Source organism: Nipponia nippon, unplaced genomic scaffold (genome assembly GCF_047370975.1).
Source record: "Nipponia nippon isolate SJK-2023a ecotype South Korea unplaced genomic scaffold, ASM4737097v1 scaffold_10, whole genome shotgun sequence".
Lineage (NCBI taxonomy): Eukaryota > Metazoa > Chordata > Aves > Pelecaniformes > Threskiornithidae > Nipponia > Nipponia nippon.
In genome coordinates this window covers 10,431,125-10,454,580 of record NW_028262291.1, presented here as the reverse complement: position 1 = coordinate 10,454,580, position 23,456 = coordinate 10,431,125, and the positions used below count along the sequence as shown (strand labels likewise).

Here is a 23,456-nt window from a genome sequence, read left to right as displayed (position 1 = left end):
ATTCATAGCATTCAGCGAAATTGCTTCTGCTAAAAAGATTACTGAAATAGAATTTTTTTGAGATCCTAATAGGAGATAACATTTTCCACAGTGGTATGAGTTCTGCACACACTTCAGAGCTGATTGCATCTGGGACTGAAATATCTGATTTCAGATGGTTCCCTCAGTTTTCTGGATCCATATAGAGAAGAGCTAAGGGTTTAAATTGAGTTTTGCACCTATTCTAAAGAAAACCTTTTCTGTCAAATTTGTTTTTACCAACTGCACATGTGGCACTGGAAAGCTGGCATTAAATCAGCATGCATCTTGCAGACACATTAAAATTGCTTTTGGAAAAATACAGTGTAAGCGTAAAGCCAAAGTAAATCTTCGTAGCTCTTACAGGGAGAGCCATCCATCCACGTGGCACAGTATCGATTTCAAATTGAGTGTGTACACAGGAAATTACATTGACGCTTTATCTTCTAATCCTCAACTGAAGTAAATGGACAGTGATAGTGCAAGCAGTATAAGACTGAGCCTTTAAAAGAAAAAGCAATTGGGCATATGTGTTCTTTAAATTAAAACTATATTTAAAAATCCACAAAAGTGCTTAATTCTTCCTAGATATTTGTTAATAGTTACAGATCATTTCAGGCATTACAAGGGATCAGGAAAAAAGTACGAAGTATAAGATCAGTGCTGGTTCCAAAAATACTGTAAAGAGGATTACTTATCAAATGGTATTTAGATAACAGATAAACATATAAGTAGTTCACGATCTAACTCTTTGTGTTAGCAATTAGTGTTTATATGTTGGATTCTTTCCTTTTCCAGCTAATTAAGAATAAGAAAATTCTTGATGTTGAGGTCACAGAACAATCTAGTGTAATAATCCCCTATTTAAATAATTTTTACTTGCACATCCTAATAAAAACATAATTGTTTCTAACCTGATGTATCACAAACATTGGACAAGAGAACCCAGGTAAGAGTTATAAGATGATCTATTTTTCAATAGTTTTATACCAATCATGTATTTCAAAGCAAATAAATGCAACATCAGGTCACACAGACTGAGTATCCCATGTACAAATACAGAAAGGCTGGTATAGTCAAGTGATTTTTCTCAGCTTTGGAGCTTCACCAGTTTTCAAGAGGGGCATAGATTCCTAGAGAGCAAATAGACACCTGACAATATGCTCATTTTTCTCAGTTGACTTCCCAGGATGGCTTAGATAGTGCCCAGAGACCACTCCTTCTCTCTCCTGGTAACTACTGTTGTGATCAACCACCTGTCACAGTGCAAGATTACCCAAACCTATATTTTTCCTGACAGAGGAAATTGCAAGTCTCATGTCACTGAAAGTTTCTAAGATATAAAGATCTGTGCCAAGGTTCACTAGCCTTGTAGTCAGAGAATTTTCTGGTATCTAACCTGACTGCAATTTGAATTATTTCTGTCTCTCAGAGATATGGAGGACAGATGCTTTTCTTCTGCTTTCCAATAGCTTTTTCGTATTTGAAGCTTGGGGTTTTTTGTAATTGTGCAGTTGATCATTCCTGCCTAAGTATAATTCTTTGCTCTTGTCCTTACTGAATTACATGCCAGTTTTTTCTGACCATTTTCCAGACTAATTTTGGTAGAAATGAGTAGGCCAAAAATTCAGTCCCTAACAACAACTAGACTTGGAAAGAGTTGTTTTAGCTCACAGTAAACAGCACTGAGATAGCAGGAAATGAACATGATAGTTGGACGGTAGGGACCTGAGGCAGCAAACAACTGGGCCTCTGCTCGGCCTGTGTTCGTTAGGAATCTCATCGTCCTCTTCATGAAAATGAGTAAGAGGAGTGTTTCTACAGTGTGTACCAGTTTCAAGTCTTTGAGCTCACAGTTTGAGAAAACTTACAGGCTGAAAATGACTACAGATCTGGTAAAGTCAGGACTGGTAGTATAACTTTCTATGGCTATGATTTTTGTTTTGAATTCATATTAGCATTGAAGGTAAAAATACAGTTTAAACAGCACTGGAAACGCCTTATTTTAACTAACCTCTATACTCTGTGTGGGTATTTCTGACCTTGGGTTGGGATAGGACATAGTTGTTTCAAACAAATTAAGTTTAATATTTCTGCACAATGTTCTGTATTGACAAACACTAGAACCTTTATGACATACACAATGTAAATTATAGCATACAAAATCAATCGTTGCACATACTGGTAAATAAATACATTTACTCCAGAATACCAAAGAGTTTCTTTTAAAAATTTACTTTGTAAAAGCATATTGTTGCAGGTTTATCTAAAACTCCATATAGGTCTGAACAAAAATGAGATGCCTGACTACTCAAAACAGGTCAAGACAGTCTTGTGTACAAACATAACATATTACAGGCATTATGAAAAAACATGACTGGTTAAATATTAGTTCTCAAGATTAAGACATTTTTGGTCAATTTTGATATTTTCCACTTTTTAAATGCCATATAATTTAAAGGAAATCTAGACCATAACATACTCAAATTCTACTGTATATCATTGGTTTATTTAAGAAAGGCAAAGAGATGAATTAGAAGATGTTTACTCTGGGAATAAAAAACCAAATGTAACTAAACTGCTTTTCCATTTTATAGGGACAGAAACATTCATGTAGCACCTACATTTTCTACTTTCAGAAGTTTAAGTAAGTCAGAAACAAAGATGTATTTTTCTTTACAGGCAGATACACTCCCAGCACATTCTAAAATGGGTATTTCTACAGCTGCTCCCAAACACTGGATCTTTCAGACTGTCGTTAATGGGATGAAGGCAGTATTGGGAAATACAAAAACAGTTCAGTGTCTACTAGGAACTCTCAGAAATTAACTACCTCAAAAGTATTTACTTTTTGAGATGCTTCTAAAGATGTATCAAATTACAAAACATCCTCCACAGATATTTTTTCACTTGTTCCCCTACTCTTAAGAAACTGTTCAAAAAGGAGAAACAAAAGCCCCAGTCTTATAATCATGGGGTATGGATTGACTCACTGCATGGATCAATCCCACAGAAAAGTCAGCTCAAAGGAAAAAAGAAAAGCAGATGGTTATCTGTAATAAATACAGGCACTTACATGGAGAGCATTTAAGAGATTTTTTTTTTAACCTTTTCCACTTGTTCAAAATTATTTTAAAAGGGGTTTCAAGTAAGCGAGTCTTTTAGAGAAGTTTTGCAATAAATAACTCCGAGGCAAATAATGTCATGGTTTATGCTGTCAGTGTGAACAGCGGAAAAGACGACTGAGTAATCCCCAGATATCACCAACAGAAATTTTTTAAGACTATATACGTATGTATATGTGTGTGGGCACAGCACATATATTTGCACATCTAACATTGGAAAATGTTGGGAAAGTTATAAATGAAACCCACTGCTAATGCTGAGAATCCTGGCATACTGAGCATGTATGTGCGCCGCCTTTATAGTTGTATATAACCTCCAGATTACCTTATTTTCATGTCACTGAGTACGAGATTTTTTATTTGAAATAAATTGTTAGTTTCAATCACAAGAAAAGCATTTTACACTTTTAAGATACTAACAAAATTAACAAAGCACCAATATTTGTCTTTTTTTCATACACATTTTACAGTAACTCATTGTAAGAGGTTTCTTTCTTATAGTTTTTGTTTCTTGGGAACTCCGTGTGTGATTTGCTAATTCTTGTGTGGGGTTAGTTATTCAGTATTATCTCTTAAAACATGGGCAACTATTAGCAACATTTGTTTTTCTAAATGTCCTGTGTAGTTGCAGTAATGACATCATAGAATTTTACAGCACATTTAATAGGAAAGGTCAACTTCACTGATAGACATTTTAGATACACTTTTTAGGGTGAACAAGGCTTCATGGGATGTATATAAGAGCAAAATTTGGCCTCTGTTCCAAATCCACTTTCCAAAGTATTCATGCCCAATTTTTGAGATCCAGATAAGCCTACTTTTAAACAAAGACAGACAAGAAGACATTAGGACTCTCATAGAGACGCGCAAGTGTGGCATTGTGGAGACACAACAGAAGTTAGAAAGAAACTTTCAGTTATACCAACAGGCTTTGGATTAGGCCCTAAATAGAAATAAGTGAGTGAAAATGTCATCATGAAGAAATCTGCACATAAATCAAGCTGTTTAGGAGAGAAACAAATGGTATGGGCAGAGTTCTTACCAATATAGTGCAACATAAGCAGTGAACATCATAGTTTATCAATGAATACTGAAATCCATTACTTGCTCTAAGTGATGCCAAGCAGCGTGCCAATTCTCCAGCAAGAAATCACCCTACTGTCATTCCCCAGCACATACTACTGCCTTGCCTGCATGCTGTAAATGGAGCTTTTTTGCACTTTTGTTCGGTTTTCTGTAACTGCAATCCTTGGATTGTATATTCCTTTTTCTGGGTTTAGGACTCACTATAGTGCAAGTATAATAAAAAGGTGTTATATTCTTATATGCAATGCAAGCACATGAAAAGTTCAAATAACTTAAAGAGCCACAGGTCCCAATTTTTGCCTTCAGGAGGAGCTCTTTCTTCAGTATTAGGAGAGCTGCATCTTAACGGTTTAGGTTCTGCAGTTACTTTGCTAAGCTTCCATGCATGTCTTTCTTTGCAGCAGTGTCCTCTGACTGGTGATGAGCACCACAGGGTGGGAAACAGCACATGGGGAAAAACACGCACTGTTACATAACAGGAAGACAGTAACCGTGTAACAGTTGCATTGCTTAGTGATAAACCCATCTGTAATAAACATGTTGTGTGTGTTTTTCTTATATGGTGGCTGCTTGCGTGAATGCTAAAAGGGGCTCTCATCCTCCAGATCCAGGCAGAGACAAATGAAGACGAAAAAGAGAAAGGAAGATTATTTTCTGAGAAGCAAGCACATCTCTGATGGGCACTGTAAAAACAAACCTCGTTATACTGGGATAATTCACACCATGCTCCTAGCATCCAGCTCTGCTATACTAGTAAAGCAGTTGCTTTTAGCATACAGTCCACAGATTCTTGGCATCCACAAAATCCAAAGAAGAAAGCACACTGTTGTCAGGAAGCTTAAATTCATCGTACAGATGTCAATAAATCAGAGAGGGCTGAAAACCCTCCTGTCTATGATAATTCTGATTGCTTCAAGCCCAAACAGGATGTAGTCCCTGTAGATTATCCTGACCTGAGCCAGTCTTCTGCAGAAGAGCTGGCAGAAAGAATGGAGGGCATGGAAGATGAGGAGTATCCGTGTGATGAAACCCTGCTATCTGATCTCACCATGGGAAGGAGCGGTCATGATTTAATGCAGAAAAGGATGAAGTAACTGGCATCAGTGAAGAGCAGAGGGACCTTTATCACAGCCAAAGCATTGAGGAGTGCTGCTGTTGTTACGAGGACGACGATCCTGCTGTCATAGCAGAGAACACTGGATTCCACTCTGAGAGCTGCAGCAAAGCAGAAGAGCCAACCCAAGAGGACCTGTCTGTAGGGTCTGGAAATGAAAATGCAGCACTGAAAAAACAAAAAGGCAGTGATTCAGATGAAACCTTGGAGAGGAAAACATGGAGAAAGCGCAACTTGAAAGGACTTGATTAATAAGGACAATGGTGCCTGTCATCTAGTTGGTGAAGGCAGAGATCATAAACTGTCATTCGTGTGTTTTTTGTTCCTGATGAAGACTTCTCTGTGTTCGTCTCCTTGTACCAATTTCATTCCCATGGTAACAATCAATTGTATCATCTACCTGAACCGGAAGCCAATCATCATCCAGGAGAGCCCAGGCACGGGCTGAGGAGGGAGCTGGAGCCCAGGCATACGAGGGGAAGGTGGAGAGCGGTCCCTGTGCCCAGGGGGCAGCAGAAGGGCACAGGAGAGCGATCTCCAGGACAGGGGCCCTCAGCCCCCCGACCCTCCTCCTTCTTCCACATGAGGCCATCTTTCAGGCCACAGGCCCCAACTCCCAGAAGAGCCATATTTGACCACGTGCATTGCCACCACAGTGGCCTCTTGACGTCATGAGCTACCTCACTGCTGTTTGTTCTGGACACTATAAATACAGGGACCCTGGTAGCTGACCCGCAATTCACTGAGCTTCAAGGCCCTTGGATTCCAAGAATGATTAGAAGAAAGGGGTCCCACGGCAGCCAGGCAAGTGGCTGCCCATGTTTGCGTGGGAAGGCAGAGAGGCGGCTGCAGGAGAGGTGGAGGAAAAGGATGCAGCATTAGAGAGGGGGCACCATCAGCCGCATAGTAGTGATGGCCATCACTCATGTGGCTGATGGTGTGGAGCCCGTGGAGGTGGATCTGCCAGAAGACCAAGAAGAACCGATGGAAGTGGATCCACCTCCAGCACGGTTACTCTGGCACCACTACACTGTGCCAGGGCTCCCTTCCAAGATGCCATCAACATGGTGTCGCAGGAGAGCCCGGCCAGCGCCCTACCATTGGCCCACCTTCTGTACCTGGCATTAGCTGGGAGGCCCAGCCTTGGTGCCTGGCTGTCCTGTGGGCTTACCCATTGCATCTCCTGCCATCAGCAATTATTTTGTTGATTGCCCCAGCTGGTGCGAGCCCTTCTTTCCCATGACCTCACCCCTCCTGAAGGGGTGCCATCTTCTCTGCTCTGAGCCCCAAGAAAAAGGGATGAGACAACATGGCTTCTGACAGGCTTCTGTGCTGGGGAGCCAGGAGTTGTTCCTCAGAGGGCCACCAAGGTCCCTGGGGCCTGGAGGTGGGGTTTCTTCACTCTGAGGACGAGAAGGTTGCCCTATAGGTGGTTGAAGATGAAGCCAGACCCTCTGCAGCGGTGCACAAAGAATAGCAACAGATCAAGCAAAGAAGTTAGAGAGATAGCTGCTCCTTTGGAGAAGCAGAAGAGTGCAGTTCTGCCAGGAAGAAGTGCTGGTCTTCAGCATGAAGGTCCCTTTTAGCTGCTTCATGAGGAGTTCTTTTCAAAGCTGGGCAATAAACAGTTAAAAAAAACCCAAAACAACACACCAAGAAAATAAGAGTAAAAATGCTTTCTTCCTCTCTTATTTGGTACTTTGACGACTGCATCTGGACTCCTCTGTCCCCTCCTGATCTCCCCAGTCCAGGAAAGACACTGATGCGCGTGGGGTGTGGGCCCAGCCTTTGAGATGGTGAGGGGCCGGGGCACATGGCACACAAGGGCAGGCTGAGGGAACTGCCTCTGGTCATGAGGGTGGTGAGGCACTGGAGCAGGTTGCCCAGAGAAGCTGTGGATGCCCCATCCCTGGAAGTGTTCAAGGTGAGGTTGGCTGGGGCTTTGAGCATCCTGGTCTAGTGAAAGATACCTGTCAGCCTCACCTCTGTGCCTGGGAGGATCATGGAACAGATCCTCCTAGAAGCTATGTTAAGGCACATGGAGGTCAGGGAGGTGATTTGAGACAGCCAGCATGGCTTCACCAAGGGCAAATCTTGCCTGACCAACCTAGTGGCCTTCTATGGTGGAATGACAACATCAGTGGACAAGGGAAGAGCTATGGATGTAATCTATCTGGACTTCTGTAAGGCCTTTGGTACGGTCCCCCACAACATCCTTCTCGCTAAATTGGAGAGTTATGGATGTGATGGCCTGTTGGGTGGATAAGGAAGGGGCTGGATGGTCTCATCCAGCGAGTAGTGGTCAACGGCTCAATGTCTGGATGGAGATCAGTGACGAGTGGTGTCCCTCAGGGGTCCGTACTGGGACCAGTACTGTTTAATATCTTCATTAACAACATAGGCAGTGGGATCAAGTGCACCCTCAGCAGATTTGCAGAGGACTCCAAGCTGAGTGGTGTGTTTGGCACACCTGAGGGATGGGATGCCACTCAGAGGGACCTGGACAAGTTTGAGAAGTGGGCCCATGTGAACCTCGTGAGGTTGAACAAGGCCAAGTGCAAGGTCCTGTACCTGGTTCAGGGCAACGCTCAGCATCAAGACAGGCTGGGGGATGAAGGGATTGAGAGCAGCCTTGAGGAGAAGGACTTGGGCGTACTGGTGGGTGAAAAACTGGACATGAGCTGGCAATGTGCGCTTGTAGTCCAGAAAGCCAACCGTATCCTGGGCTGTATCTAAAGAAGTGTGGCCAGCAGGTCGAGGGAGGTGATTCTGCCTGTGTTCCACTCTGATGAGACCCCCACCTGGAGTACTGTGTCCAGCTCTGGAGTCCTCACTACAATAAAGACATGGACCTGTTGGAGCAGTCCAGAGGAGGGCCACAAAAATGATGAGAGGCATGGAACACCTCTCCAATAGGAAAGGCTGAGAGAGTTGTGGTTGTTCAGCCTGGAGAGGAGAAGGCTGCGAGGAGACCTTATTGCAGCCTTTCAGTACTTAAAGGGGGCTTATAAGAACGATGGGGACAGACTTTTTAATAGGGCCTGTTGTGATGGGACAAGGGATAATGGTTTTAAACTAAAAGAGGGGAGATTCAGACTAGATAAAAGGAAGAAATTTTGTACGATGAGGGTGGTGAAACACTGGAACAGGTTGCCCAGAGAGGTGGTAGATGCGCCATCCCTGGAAACATTCAAGGCCAGGTTGGACAGGGCTCTGAGGAACCCATTCTAGTTGAAGATGTCCCTGCTCATTGCAGGGGGGTTGGACTAGATGACCGTTACAGGTCCCTTCCAACCAAAACCATTCTATGAGTCTATGAAATTAATTCAAGAAAAGTCATCAGCGATACTGAGCACAAAGACACTGCATCTGGCATGAATCACTAAAGGGAGAGATACATTTGCAGTGTTCTTATGCTTTTCCATACGTATTCTTTCTTGGTACCTCTTTGAGATTGACTGTTGGGTTGGATAACTCTCTAGTTGATTTAATAAGGCTACTCTTATGTTCTTATGCTGGATAAAACAAAAATCAATGGTGTTGCATTGCAGCAAGGAAAACTGAAATTGTGCTTTAGGAAAAATACTACAGCGGCTGGCTGGTGAATTGATGCAGTAAATTCCCTGGGAAAGTTGTGGAGTCTGTATCATTAAAGGCTTTAAAGGCTAGTTGAGACAGGCTAATTCAACGATGCCTCTTTCTGTCCTTCTTCTCTTATGATTGTACTTAAATAGTTTGCCAACAGATCAGTATCAGGATTAACATCTGGGAATTCCAGCTCTTCAAATTGTTTGATTGTTCATATGTAGTTTTGAAACCAGAAGGCTTGAAAATTTGCTCCTCCTTGTAACTGAACCTCAATTTTGAGATTTGTGAAAACTTTGGTATTCTGTTTTCTTGTTTTCATTTCTTTTGCATTTTGTACAACATGAAATAATGTAGTGAAGCTCATCCGTACAAAACTTTCTCCTTTTATCAAAACTAGGCAGTACCTTTAATTCATTATGAAGCTTGGATTTCCAGGGCAGCAAGGTTCAGAGAGGACCCTGCCTGAACTTTTGAGAATTGCTCATTGAAATCTCTATATAGAATAACAACGTAAGCTTTCTCTGTTGTGTAATAGTGTAGCACATAGCATATTCCAAGAATGCCTTTTCTAAAGAGCAGACTCAATCCATATTTACATCAAAAGCCTTTATTCGTTAAGTAAAGAAAATTACACATCCTTTTGCAGTAAAAGATCTCACCGCATTCCAAAGGTGGCTAATACTGTTTTGTATTTCTGTGTTTGTTATTTTATAGATGAGGACTAAAAGGCCAAATTGCTGAATCTGCCTTTGCTCCATGGTCACACAGGAAATCGGTGCCAGCGCACCTTACTTTCAGGCTAAGAATGTCTTCAGCTGTGCTTCCTCTGGCTTCCGTAACACAGAAGTAATGCTGTAGTCATTAAGGCGGCGTAGAACAATAGAGTTTCTTTTGCTAAAAGCAGAGTAGCACTGTTGCAACTCAGCAGTCCATATGCTCTTAGTTGTATTCTGGAACTCCTTTTCAAAATCGTTCCCTGATGTTTGGCTGTTCTGTTGAAGCTCTTTTTAAACAGAACAACAGTTCTTTCAGTGTAAAGAACAAAATGGGCTTTCTGTAGAAACAGCTGTGGATTGCTTTTCAAGCACCATTTTTTGTTTGTGGTGGTTTTTTTGTTTTGTTTTGTTTTTTTTTTTTAATTAAACAGAAATGCAGCTGTCATTAAAATCCAAAAACTACAGCCAGTACCTGTATTTCTTAAGTAAAAGTCTCAGGTTTGTTTGGTTTTTTTTAAATATTATTTTTGAAACAAAAATGTGTTTGTATTTACCTAGAGTTTATCTGTTACTCACAAAACCAGGACTGACCAGTGGCATGCCCTCACTTGCACTATTGTGCTCATCAGGGCCACCTTTTCTGTACAGGTATTTTGCTGGAGTCAGAGGATAGGATGAGAAGGATTCTGCTATGAGCAATGGAAGTGATTTGAAGTATTGAGAAAATGCCTCACAACTAGATGCTGAAAGAGGACTAATAAGAAAGGAAACAATTAAACAGTGATATGTAAAACATTTAAAAATAGTGTACGGTACAGAACAGATCACCCAGGAACATTCCTTCCTTTACAAGCAGTGATACACTGAAAAAAATTGAAAGGTGGCAAATTGAAGCTGATAAAAGTGAGTATTTAGCTGTAGCTAACATATTAGCAGGATTGAAAGTGGACTGTACAGATATATGGATAACAAAAAAGTGGAAATTTCATGGAAATAGTCTAGAAGTTCAAAGATTAGGAATAGCCTTGGTGTAATGTACAAGAACTATATGTTAAAAATAAACCATCTTTGTGAGAATGTCTACTCTTATGCTTTGTGATGTAATAAACCTCTTCTGTTAAAACTTCATAGATAATTTCTCTGTAAGCATGTGATTTTATAGTGCTTACAAGAAGGCTTCCTACAGTGAGCTTCAGGGTAGTAAAGGTTGTCAGTGTATATTGGACAGGAAGGACTTCTGATTTGATTTCCATGGCACTGAAGCAGAATACATGGTTTTGATAGGAAGAGAACATGTCAGAGATGGATTCTTATTTTTTTTAATTACCCTTAGTCTTTAAGACTAATTGGGGGAGGGGGGGCATGTTGTACATGTGTGGTATTTAGTAATTTTGTAATTCATATTAATGGAGTCTTTACATATTCTTAAATGGACATTAGTTTAAGATTACTGGGGTATGTAAGCCTAAATTTACGTTAAACGGATTGTAAAGTTGTAACAGATGGGAATAACGTAATTTTAATATACTTTAATGACCATGTTAACATGGGGCTGCTAGCTTTTAAGTGTATTTGAAAAGTTGCTGAAGATTCTAAACTTTTTGCTTTGTGTGAAGCTTGTAAATGATCTGGGATCCATCACCCCAAGCAAAGAGTTGCTTTTCTTTAGGATTGTAATGTATAGTGGAATGACTACCCTGATGTTTTGGAAAATGCAATACTGGGATTTCATAAGTATTTACAGCGTCCAAAACATCATAAGCACATTGTATGCGAGAGGTGCCTCCACTAGGAAAGTTGTACACAACATAGAGTGTGTTGCATGCCATGAAAGCTGCTTCAGCACCCTTGCTATTGCATGATGTGTCCCAAGTGTGCTGTACTGCCATGGTTACGTGGTTGATTTTAGTAATTACAATGTTTCCTCCAGTCTCTGGTTCTGCATGGATTGCCCAGAGCCCATGCTCATCAATGGCAAGATCTATTTTTGTAGATGGAGAAAGCTGATAGGCAGGAATCCTTCCAGCCCCTGGCAGTAGCATTTGGTCAGTTATACTTCTTTTCTGGATATTGTATTTAATTATCTCATTTAAGGAGCCATATCTGTGATAGAACAGGAAACCCTGATATATGATGTGGCCAGTTCCTTCCCAGGGAAATGGCAAGGTGACTCTGCGAGCTTTTAGTGTATGATTGCTTTCCATGAATGTCATGATATTTGCAAATTCCAAAATAACATTATTTACAGAACCATTTAATAAATAAATCTTTGTATGCTTTTTGCCAGGATCTTTCATCCAAGAACCATGCTTATCTCCAGTCTTCTTAACTATCTTTAGGGATTTAATACCTGCAAGCATGTGGTCACAACCTGCAAGAAAACACCCAAAGACAAAAAAAAAATAATTAGAATGTCTGTGAATTTTCTGGTTTCCTTTCTTTGAATTACTTAGTTTCCTTTTAATCCAACTATAAGGCCAGGGTCAAAATATCAGTAAAGGTGTCAGCAGTGTGGCTATGGTAAGTAGTGTTGAAGAGAATTTTATATGATATACTTGGCATCTCCTGCTAAGGAAATTGCGTATCTTCAGCTACACATAGTGTGTTGTTTTCTGCTCTATTAGTCCAGTGTTATCATAAAAAGGGATTCTGTTTGTGTACCTGAGAGGAGAACAAGAGCACAGTTAGTGATTCTCTGATTATTCCTGTCAGTTCTCTTACAGGGCTGTAATTTTTACTTCAGAGAAGTGATTTCTGTTTTAGATCAAGACGGTGAAATAATAAAATTTATTTCTTATTGAAGGCATACAAATTAAAACCCATTTTCCTGATATGCCATGTATATAGTATTTTTGTTTCAGGAGTTCTCTTATCCTCTGTTAGCCTCTTTTTTTTGCATTTATAATATGAAGACAAATAAAAACAGATCACCATAACAGAAAGCCAAAATACTGGGTTGTCTTCCCATTTCCCTTCCCAACACCTGCAGCACAAAGGAACTAGAACAAATAGATGGATCACAAAATTGGGAATGCCCATACATTAAGGTGTCTTTAAATGAACTAGTGTGATATCTGTGTTATCAAGTCTTATGCTAGAAGCATGGCTAGTGGAATTACATAGTTATTTACCTCACTATAGGGATAAAATTGGCACCAGCAGAGAGCAAGTCGTAGTTTTGGCTTTATTACATTTTGTATGCACTTTGCACAGATGTTTAAGACCAAAAAGCACCAAGCTTGTGAAGTCCCAGGCATTTAGACACTAAGATCTTTATCAAGTACCATCCTTTCCAGCGAAGACTCTACTATAAAGCGTATTAACAAGCTTGTTTACTAAAGGCACTCATAAATTACAAGAGACGCTATTTGAAGTTTAAAGAATTGCCTTTAGTGAAGTGCAGCCATTTTAGTAAGCAGAACAAACAAAGCCCTAAGGCAGGAAGTTCTGGCAGTAGATGAAATGGAGAAAGCAAAACCAGCCTCCCTATTTGGCCTGATGTGAACCTATTGAAGTTAGTGGCAAGATTCCAGTTGCCTGTAGAAAGCAACCTTTATGTCATTAGTGTGTACTGATACCCTCTAACCAAAGCATTTGGATATTGCTTCTACAACAAGGATTTTTTTCTTGGAAGTCCTCACTCTGGATGCACCTTCTCTGAGCAAGCCACAATAGCTTTCCCAAAAATAATGTTTATTGATTAGATAGATTCTAAAAACTTAAAATTGTTGAATCAAAATACCTAGCCAGCCTCAGCAACATCTTCCTGTGCAGGAGAAATAACCAGATTACTATCTGAAATCTATGAATGGTGTCTCTGTTCTTGAGAGAAGATTTTTAACTCTCCTTGGCTTTCGTAACAGCTTGGAGGAAGACTGAGAAACTGAGACATTCACAGTGAGCAAAAAGTTTACCAAAATTTTTCCACACGCTCCACAATGATACCTTCAAAGCCCACTGTTTCATATCATACCCCAAAATATGCAGAAGATAGTTTCCAGTTTCCCACCGAAAGCAGGATGGGGTATCAGCTACTGCATGTAAAAACAGTGATTCTGCTTGATTGTTATTTTCAGGCATGTGTGGACTTGAACCAAAACCAGTAACAAAGTTAGACTTAAAAAAACATTTTTTTGCTAGAGTTTTGGAGTGACTCAGCAAAAACAATCCTAACTTCTGGTTAATATATGATAGCATAGAAGCAGAGCTGCTACTTGCTAGAGTTGAGGTTCTTGCTGCTTTTTCTAAGTGCTGTAGAATCTACACAGGGACTAGTTTTGCCATTGACTTAAATGGGACAAGCATCTGACTAATATTGACAAAAGTAAAGTTGCTATAAACTGCTGCACTAAAATTAAAAGTAATAATTTCCAACAAGGGAAAATGGAAAGTAATTTTTTCCCCTCTGAAACTCTTAGAAAGGTATAATTTTCAAAGTGTCCTTACCACAGACAGTTTAAAAATCCCCAAATTTTTCTGCCTCTCAAAAAAATGCCTGATGTTCAAAAAATCTATATATGGAAAAAAGAAATATTGATATTCAGAGCACTCAATTGTGGTGTAGGATTAGAGCTTAGAAGCAGAATAGGTGATTTCTTCTGTTACCATCTGCCTTAATACTCTTTTGCTGGAAAAGTTCAAGGAACAAATTGTAAACTTATTTGTAAAATTAAATCAGTGTAATTCTGTTGAAGTTAGTAGAATTTTATAATTTCTGATGCTAAAGATCTTTCACCTGGCTTTTTAAACAATGGCAGTTTATATTTCTTATTGTTTATTTTTCATTTCTTATGACTTTTGAATGAAAATGAAACACTTCAAATATGTCTACAATGTGATTTACATCTATAACTCAACTTTCTTAAGGTAAAGCTACTTATAATTATAAAACTTAATTTGTTTTAAAAAAAGGTATAGATTTTGTATATATTCTTCATATTAGGTACCTTAACACTTAATTTTCAAATCAGAACTGAGCTTTGCTTGCAGCTAAGCCAGAGTGCTCTCTTGATAAAGTACATGGAGGGGAGAGGGAAAGAAGGAATAACAGGAGGACAGTAAAACAGATGCAAATTGTAGAGGTGAATTAAGCCTTTTTATTAACTCGTGAGTTCACTTTTGGGTTGAGGTTTTGGCCCCCACCCACTCCAAAACAAAAAAGACCACCATTAATTCCTTGGTATAGCTGCAATACTCAGAAATGCACTGGCATTTTTTCTGGAATTTTGCAAAAGCATACCTTCAGAGGCTTTTTACATTACTTTGTAATAAAAAGCAGCTTCCAAAGAATCAATTTGATATGCAGTAGAGTATCTGCAAAATAAATGTTTGAATTGTAGTTTCTTCCCTCCCTCTCCCATACCTTTTTTTGTAGGTGTTTTTTTGTTTGTTTGTTTGTTTGTTTTTTTAAGTCTAGTATTTACACAGCCAAAACCCCATGCAATTATCAGCGGTATTCACATAACTTGTGAAAATCTGTTATCCGTATATCAGCATGCATGCAGCGGCTAGGGGACTGGCTCACTCACATCAAAGTTCTGAAAAGTAAACTGTTCTTACTTGCATTAAGCATGAGTTTAAGTTTCTTTTTTTCTTCTGCTTCTTCGAATAGCTGCTGTTTCACCAGGTCTTCATGTACTTCTATACACGTATTAGAATCTGTGACAGATCCAAGATAGTCAATGTCCCTTTGTGCTCGTTCAATTCTTGTTAGCAAATTCTCTACTTCACTTTTAACCTCAGCCTTATAATTGTTCAGTCCTGCCAGGCGTGACAGTACCATCTTTGAAAAGTCTCGGAATTCTTCCACGTAATCCAGTATGTCTTGGTTGCATTTTTCCAGCCTCTTCTTGAGTTAGAACACAGGAAGAAAATACATGGATATACGTGTATATTCTGTATAGATTAAAACCCCATTCATGATTACTTTAAAACCTGTGCTGTTCTTTCCTTTCTGGTCCCCCTGCCCCCCATCTATTTCAAACCGATGGTCTGTTGCTGTATATCTACGTGAAGAGTACATATTAGACTGGCACTAGCATTCATGGTTCTGGACAAAAATACACTTTTTTTTCTTGATGCGGTTACTGACAACCAGCCACTTTGTTTTGCTGCCTAAAGAGGAAAAAGTGCTCTGGTGGAAACAGCCACTGATACTTAAGGGCATATGATCTCTGATTACTTGCTTTCCAGAAACGTTTCAGAACTGTTCCTATAGGACCATTGGTGAAGCAGTCTCAAAAAGTTTTCTGCAGGAAATCTACAAGCGTGAACATTTCACATAAATACGCCTCTTTTGACCAAGACAGTATCTAGTCTGGCTATTTTTCATCCATTTAAAATGGAAAATGGAAATACTGATATCTCTATGTTTGAGAAGGTTTTTTTTGTCAAATTGTTGACTGTATTTAAAAAAGAATACAGATGTTTCTTTATAACTAAATTCAAATTATCAAAATTTTTACAGGTGAGGAAGGTGATTTCTCTGTGTAGTGCAGCTGCTTCTGTAAATATCAGAGGTGGCCTGAAAACAGAAGCCCAACTGCCACTTTGGGAAGATGAGGGAATTGAGCCAATATTTAAGCCCAAATACACAATCGTAGTAGAACTGACTGCCAGATTGGGTGTTCTGATTTGGTGCTTTATGCACAGACTTCAGGTGTTTTGTTTTAAGGTGGCGTTTGACTAGGGAACGGCTGAGTTTACTGGATGATCAGTGCAGTATGCATGTGTTTCTTGCAAACTTGGTGGTGATGGTTTGTTTGCTTGTTTTGCGTGGTGTGGTTTTTGTGTGGGTCTCCCCCCTCCCCCATTTATACGTGACCATAAGTCCCCAGGAAGCTGTTTAATTACTTTTTAAATTACTTTCTACAAAGACTTCATTTTAAATGTTTTCAAGGGTTCTCCTCAATATCTGCCACACCCTTTTTCCTGTTCTTTGGTGCCCTTTGCACCAAATGCCACAGGTGGAATTGCATCATTTTTAATGCGTTCCAAATGAATGCAAATTACCATGTGAAGTTATTCCTATAGTGGTTATTAAAATTTAAATCTCATTCTACACAATGGGAACAGAATACCAGACTAATCCTTCAGTTTTCTGTGTTGTGAAGTTAAGACCAGTGAGAGCTTTGTATAAAAAGGGAATGCGAGATCAGACAAGTTAAAGCTTCTCTAAAAGTCTACCAATGCAAGTCAGGAGCCAAGAACATGTTAATGATTTAAGATAAACTATCTATGATTACAGCATGCCAATACTGAAAAGCTATTTTGCAGTACTGGAAGTTTTTTACTGCAGAAAAAGAAGCAGGTACTGATACTTTTATATAATTAATTGAAAGCAAATATCTATTTCAGTCTCCCAGCTGTAAGGGGATTATTTCAACTCCTAGTTAAAGTGCAGATACACTACTAGTTTACACAAATGTGTCTTAAGCTACTCTTCCAGGTGGGTTCATCTGTACATGCAAAAAATACCTGATAAATTTCTATCTCCTTGTTAATACTTGACAGCACTTCTACTGGTGACAATATGGTTATACTGTTCCCTAGGACGGACTGTGACAGTACGATAAACATTTGCATATTTAGCTAAATTCACTGATGTCATAAAAAATACAAGTGATAACAGAATAAAAATACAACATTCTGAAATTATATCCTGCAATAAATAATGATGTGGTAATTAGGAATCATTATAGTTAAAGGTTTAGGTACAAACTTTAGGTACAAACTTTTACTTATTTATTTGAAAAAGCTGGAAATTTATCATCCTGATATTGTTTAGCATACAAACTATTCTGTGTTCACACACATAGAAGAACATTCATACGTTTTCAAACCTCCTTGGAGTTAGGCAGTATTACAGAATGATACAGATAGCACATACCTCTAAAGATAGGAAACGCCGGTCAATGTAGTTCATCAATGCTGCATCTTGCATCATATATTGCGCTGCTCCGATGATGCTTGTGAGCAATGGAACTAATAAAAATCGGAGTTGCAAGACTACCATTGTTTCATAAAATTTTGAAGCAAAAAAGTAGTGAATTAACTGTGCGTGTATGAGTGTGGAAGGCAAACCCAAACACTACTCCCAGTCCAGGATTAAATGAAATTTAACAGTTGTCTGATGCCACCATGTGAAAAAGTAATACTAAAAATTACTAAAAAGTTAAAAATACTGTGGCTGCAAGTATTAAAAAGACTTAAAATGGCCGTTGCAGTTTATCATTAAAAAAATAAAGTTGTGGAAGAGGAACTGAATGTGTTTATTTCTAGAAGCCAGATGACTGCTTTCCAGTTTGTGATCCTATGATCAATCCCAGATGTTCAGTACTGAGTCACATAAAGCCTGTAAGCCAAATTTTATTAAATACAAATAAAAATAATTTATTTTCCCTTCTTTCTCCTCCCATCTGCTTTCCCGTGTGACCAACACAGTGCAGTGTATACTTGATGTAAGTTAGCATAGATTCAAAGTCAGTGGAGCATTGGTCATTCTTTCACAGGAAGATCTGATGCATAATGTCTGTAGCTATTTCAACAACCACAGCTGTTACTGTAAGATGATCTAAAGCAATTGTTTTCACTTCCAGTATTCAGCCTATTTACAGTAGGACTGAAAACCATAGATAAAATTATTTTTAAAAACATATCTTTTTCCTTCCCCTCTTCTCTTGCCAGTACTTTTCTAGCTAAAATCAATATTGTTAACACAGTTCTGTGTCAATTTAATGGAGTGCTTGATAGGTCACTTCTTTCAGAATAATAATTCTACTTAAGATGACTTAAAAATTAGTTATAATTAGTTTACATGAGTCTATTGCATTTGAGGCAATTTTTATTTATTCTTTTTCATAATTTCCATGACTGAATGCCTTCTCTGGAAATATATGTGGCTATGCTAGCACTGTATTTGCTAGGAAACTATGTGTTAGGATGTTAGAAAGCTCCCTCTGTATCCGAAGCCAAACTGGATGTCTCTGTTTTTCTTTCTCAGAATTCTCCACCTCTTCACTTTTTTTTCCCCCATTTTCTATCCCTACAGTTTTTTTCCTCACATTTGCACGGCTTTCCTTTATTTTCTGGCTGCCTTGTGTGTAAGCATGTGACATGACAGAATTCATGAAAATGTGTCACAGCAGGCAGATTTTTACCTCAATTTGCTTGATTGTTGCGAGGTACAGTTATGCGTGCTTTACAGGCAAATTTCACAGAGGTGCACAGATAAGTATTTTTTCTTTTAATATTGCTTTATCCTAAGAGGTGTAAACAATTTGCCAGTTCGTATTTACAGGGAAAGTCAATGATGCACAGAGAGGCTAATACTTTGTTCTCCACTCCAGTGTCATTTCATTTTACTCCAGAACTCCTGCCTGAGAGGATGGAAAGCTTGCTCACTTAGATCCTTGAAGGATTAGGCACTGAGAATAGACAAGCTAGGAGGTGTATAGTCTTGCTTGATTATGTCCTATGGAACATCTTGACAAAGCGCGCTGTCTTCTTTCCCAGAAAATAATCGGCTTCAGCATTGGGGAAGAACACAGAAAAATGGTCACTTTTCTAACCTCTTAGGTGAACCTGCAATCCTTCAGAGTTGTTCTTGGAGTTTAGTATGTCTATCACAATAATCTAAGGCAATGGTCAGGAAGTGAAGACTATGGGATTCAATAGGTTAATTTCTTCATTTAGTGGAGGGAGAAATCATACATCTGTATAAAAGAAAATCTGTCATGGTTTGCCTGCAGTTTGGAACATGCATTTCTGAAGTTATGTCTGCAAGTCCTATTTTGAGGTAATATGAAGTAGCATCTTAACTTTATGGCTTTTAATATTAATATTTTTCATTGCAGTTTGTAGTCTGCGTTTCCCTCTAAAATAAGGCAGTAGCCTCTTTGGAGAATTTTATTGGATTATGTCAGAGCATCAGTCATAGCAGAACTCCTTACTGAAAGTTTTTCCTTAGGAAGGGTGTTATAGGTTGTGTCTGAATTTTTGATAGTCACAGACAATTGTTCAGACTTCACTCAAACACTACCATATATCAGTTTCAGAGCAACCTTATTTCTGTTTGAATCCAGACCACCTAAGAAAATAAAATACCCTAAGAAAAATATTACAAACTTACTATCAAGAAAGTATACTTAAAAGTTGGGATATAGATATATAATTTCTTTCCTTCATCTTAAAACAGGGACAAATTATCTACAAAGCAAAGTATCTTGAACTGCTAAACATCCTGTATAAGCTTAAGCATGCTGTATAAGACACTGGATTTTGTAGTGTTACTCCATCATTTCTCAGAATTACCAGCAGCTGAAAGACCAGAAGCTTCCAAGGATTTCTTTTAATGAGACATTCCTATGCTTATTAAACCATAATCTCATGGTAAATGGCAATGATGTCCATGTCAGATGCAGTATGCTGGGAGGGCATGCTATAGCATCTGGTTAAGAACTGAGCTTTCTTTTTTTTTTTCCCTTTAGTTGTTATATATTTTCCAGTTCTGTTCTGCCTAAATATATACATGGTTTTTTTTCTAGCTACATATTAGCTGTATATGTAATAAATAAATATATGTATATATTTATGATAGTGATTTAAAGCAGGTTTGCTTGGCATGCCTGGGAAGACATTGGTCTTAGTGCACAGGATGTTATACACTAACAGAGTAGAAAGATTGTTCTTATCTCAAGGAACGCTTTTTCTCTTGTGAACTACTCCTGGAATAGCTTTCCTATTACTATCTTGATTTGACAGACAAACCTCTAAAAGGAAACAAGTGTATTGATGTAAGCGTATATGCTTTTACACTGTTCTTGTCCTTCTGTCTCTGGGTAAGATGGTATTCTTTTCTTGTCAATGCTGCTTCTTTGCTGCACTTATTCCACCTTTTTACCGTTTGGTGTCTCTCTTTTGACAGCTGTTTGAGGTTTCCAAATGAAAAATGGGCATTTTCAGCTCCTCATCTGTGTTTGTGGTTTTCATTTCAGATGCTAGAGGAGTTTTCTGTGGTTTAAAAGTGTTGTTGAAATAAATTCAGAGTGGATACTAGATTTGGGGAAAAAATTACATTTCTTTAAGATATTATCTCACTCTTACACCATTGCATGCTATATTTTGTTTGGTTTTTTTAAGTCAGTTTCTTGCTGGCATTTCAGTTGGTAAAACCAGAGCAGTGCCACAATAAATTGGCCTCTTTGCAGTTATTTGCGGCACTCTATTGTACCTGCAAACCCTGTTACAGTCAAGGGGAATGTGTGTAAACTGTAAGTTTACTTCTTCACGGAAACTCATTTCTCCATCATGCTCATGGTGGAGAAATCTTATCTGTCATGAGATAGGACCTCAGCCATGGAGACCTCAAGCTTACTGTTCAAGGCACTTCCTTGCCTTGTCTGAGACAAGTCTCTCTGGTTTGTCACAGGTCTCCAACTCTTCCACATCATTGCCACAGCTTCCTGTTCCAGGTCTTCCTCAGTTCTTTGACTTGCCTCCAGTCCCACTGTGGCTTCTTGTGGGCATGCTTTAGTTCCTCACAGGAATCATGAGACATGTTTGTTGTCCCACCACAGCCAAAACACATAAACCACATTGTGTCATTGCTGAGTCTGTCCATGCCTGTGACTCTATTAGAGTCCCAGTGTGCTCTGTAAACCCAGCCTGCCATTTTTCTTCCTGAGCTTTGGAAACATCCCTGACTCCCGAGCTCCCTCACCCTTCTTCCTTGGCTTTTACTGAGCAACGGATGCTCTCCTAATGCCGTGTCCTATGTTATTACAACCCTGAGAAAGGTGCGAAGCCCACACTCCTGTTGCTTAGATCTAACTAATATACATATACATCACATTTTACTCCTGAAGTCCAGACTGGCTTAAAACAGGGTTGATTATGTTTTTCATCTTTAGTCAATCTCTACATTAAAGCAATAACAGATAGATGAAAAGAAAACATCAGAGACATAGTCTGATTTACAGCTTTCTACATACTGACTTTATACGCACATGCATTAGAATAACTGCAACTCGGCCCGATGCATCAGTGCATGTGTGCCTTGTGGTTTTGCATCTCATGATCATTAATCAAATGTGTTATAGGCAAAACAAGAGGAAAAGAGATAACTATCTGAAATAATGGGATTTAGTTTGTGATTACAATTTTGTTTAATTCACAGTTGCCTAATTTGGTAGGTTTTGGTGCTGATGAAACATAATGATGTTTTCTATTAATAATATATAGTGTATCATTGTCTTCTTGTTTATTTTCTAATTTTGTTCAGACTCGGATCTACAGAATTAAGTTCCTTGTTAGTACTGGCCACTACCTGATGAGGTTGTCCAATGCTGAGATCTGTGAGGTTAGAAAAGATTTTTGTCATTGTGGAAAATAAACACTTAATTCCAATTCTGCCTTATTTTTTTTAAACCACTTTCAGTTTTATACCTTAGAAAGCAATTCACATTTCTGTAAAAATGAAAAACATATGAAATCCAATTGAAGTCCTTATATGGTGTTCAGCTATAAGAACAGTGTCGGGAGTGATACCAATACAGGATGTAATATACTGTGATAAAAAAGCAACTTCGCTGAATTTTGGAGTTCAGACAGAGGCCTCCACTAGGCGGCTCTCAAGTCCATAGAACTGAAAGGCAAACTTCACTGAAACACACCATTTCCAAACTCTCTGAATGACATAAAACATACAGAAAGAAGCATGGTTCAGATGGTCCAAAATGATAGAGAGACACACGAATGGAAATGTATTAGTAAGCCAGGTGCTAGGAGACTTCAGCGATCTGCTGTTGCAGTGACAAGCTCACAAGCATTAGGGGTCTGCGCCTTGCAATATGGTGAAAGCCAGCACTTCCTGGAATCAGCAAGAGCTTGGGATGTCCAGTACTTGCAGGAAAAACTAACCATCTCATGAGGACTGGCTCTAAAAATGAAATCACAAAGGCAAAATTAATCCCCATTTTATTTGTACTGATTTACAGCTGGAGCTATTTAAATCATAGAATCATAAAACGGTTTGGGTTGGAAGGGACCTTTAAAAGCCACCTAGTCCAGCCCCCCTGCAATGAGCAGGGACATCTTCAACTAGAATGGGTTCCTCAGAGCCCCGTCCAACCTGGCCTTGAATGTTTCCAGGGATGGCGCATCTACCACCTCTCTGGGCAACCTGTTCCAGTGTTTCACCACCCTCATTGTACAAAATTTCTTCCTTTTATCTAGTCTGAATCTCCCCTCTTTTAGTTTAAAACCATTATCCCTTGTCCCATCACAACAGGCCCTATTAAAAAGTCTGTCCCCATTGTTCTTATAAGCCCCCTTTAAGCATTGAAATAATCCACAGAACTTCATCTGGTCACAGATCGTTAAATAGTCTGACATAAAAATCAACCATGTGTAATTATTTTGAATGTTCTGTTTGTTTGTTTGTTTTAAAACTCAGAAATACATGTTCTGTTGATCAAAGACAATTCCCTGTACCTTGAAGCTTAAATTTTTATAACCCTGAAACTAAACAAACTTTGAATTGTACAATTCAATATAAACTCATATCAACATTTTTGCTGCTTTTGGCTTGTTTTACAGTGTGAAATCCGCTCATGAATATTCTCACTAAAATTTGTTTTGCTTGAATGTTCATGTTCATTAAACCTATTCACAGGAGTACAGTAGTCAAAATGACATTGTTTTAAATTCAGAGTATTTACAGGAAATGATTATGACATTGCCCAGCTCAGTTCAGTTAACAATGCCAACTGTGGGTTTTTGGTAATATTTATTTTTGAAACAGATATTTTA

At 38.9% G+C, this 23,456-nt stretch overlaps 1 protein-coding gene across 2 annotated transcripts; it reads right to left on the bottom strand.

The window, feature by feature from the left end:
- Positions 1-9,522: 9,522 nt before the first annotated feature.
- OLFML1 (olfactomedin like 1) lies at positions 9,523-17,968 on the bottom strand. Of its 2 annotated transcripts, none has more exons than XM_009461423.2 (3): positions 17,536-17,968; positions 15,207-15,495; positions 9,523-12,018 (listed from the first exon to the last, which is right to left on the bottom strand). In XM_009461423.2, the coding sequence occupies exons 1-3, from the start codon at positions 17,659-17,661 to the stop codon at positions 11,240-11,242; spliced, it is 1,194 nt and encodes a 397-aa protein (XP_009459698.1). In that variant the 5' UTR covers positions 17,662-17,968; the 3' UTR covers positions 9,523-11,239. The 2 variants fall into 2 exon arrangements, with proteins under 2 accessions (XP_009459698.1, XP_087602864.1); XM_087746738.1 differs by having other exon boundaries at positions 15,207-15,492.
- Between the last annotated feature and the right edge of the window lie 5,488 nt (positions 17,969-23,456).

Excerpts from the sequence above, each read along its gene's own strand:
- OLFML1 (XM_009461423.2), bottom strand. The coding sequence starts at position 17,661 with ATGGTAGTCTTGCAACTCCGATTTTTATTAGTTCCATTGCTCACAAGC. Across the intron at positions 15,496-17,535 it reads GGCGTTTCCTATCTTTAGAG|AAGAGGCTGGAAAAATGCAA; the intron begins GTATGTGCTATC and ends TTCTAACTCAAG. Across the intron at positions 12,019-15,206 it reads TAAACTCATGCTTAATGCAA|GTTGTGACCACATGCTTGCA; the intron begins GTAAGAACAGTT and ends GTTTTCTTGCAG.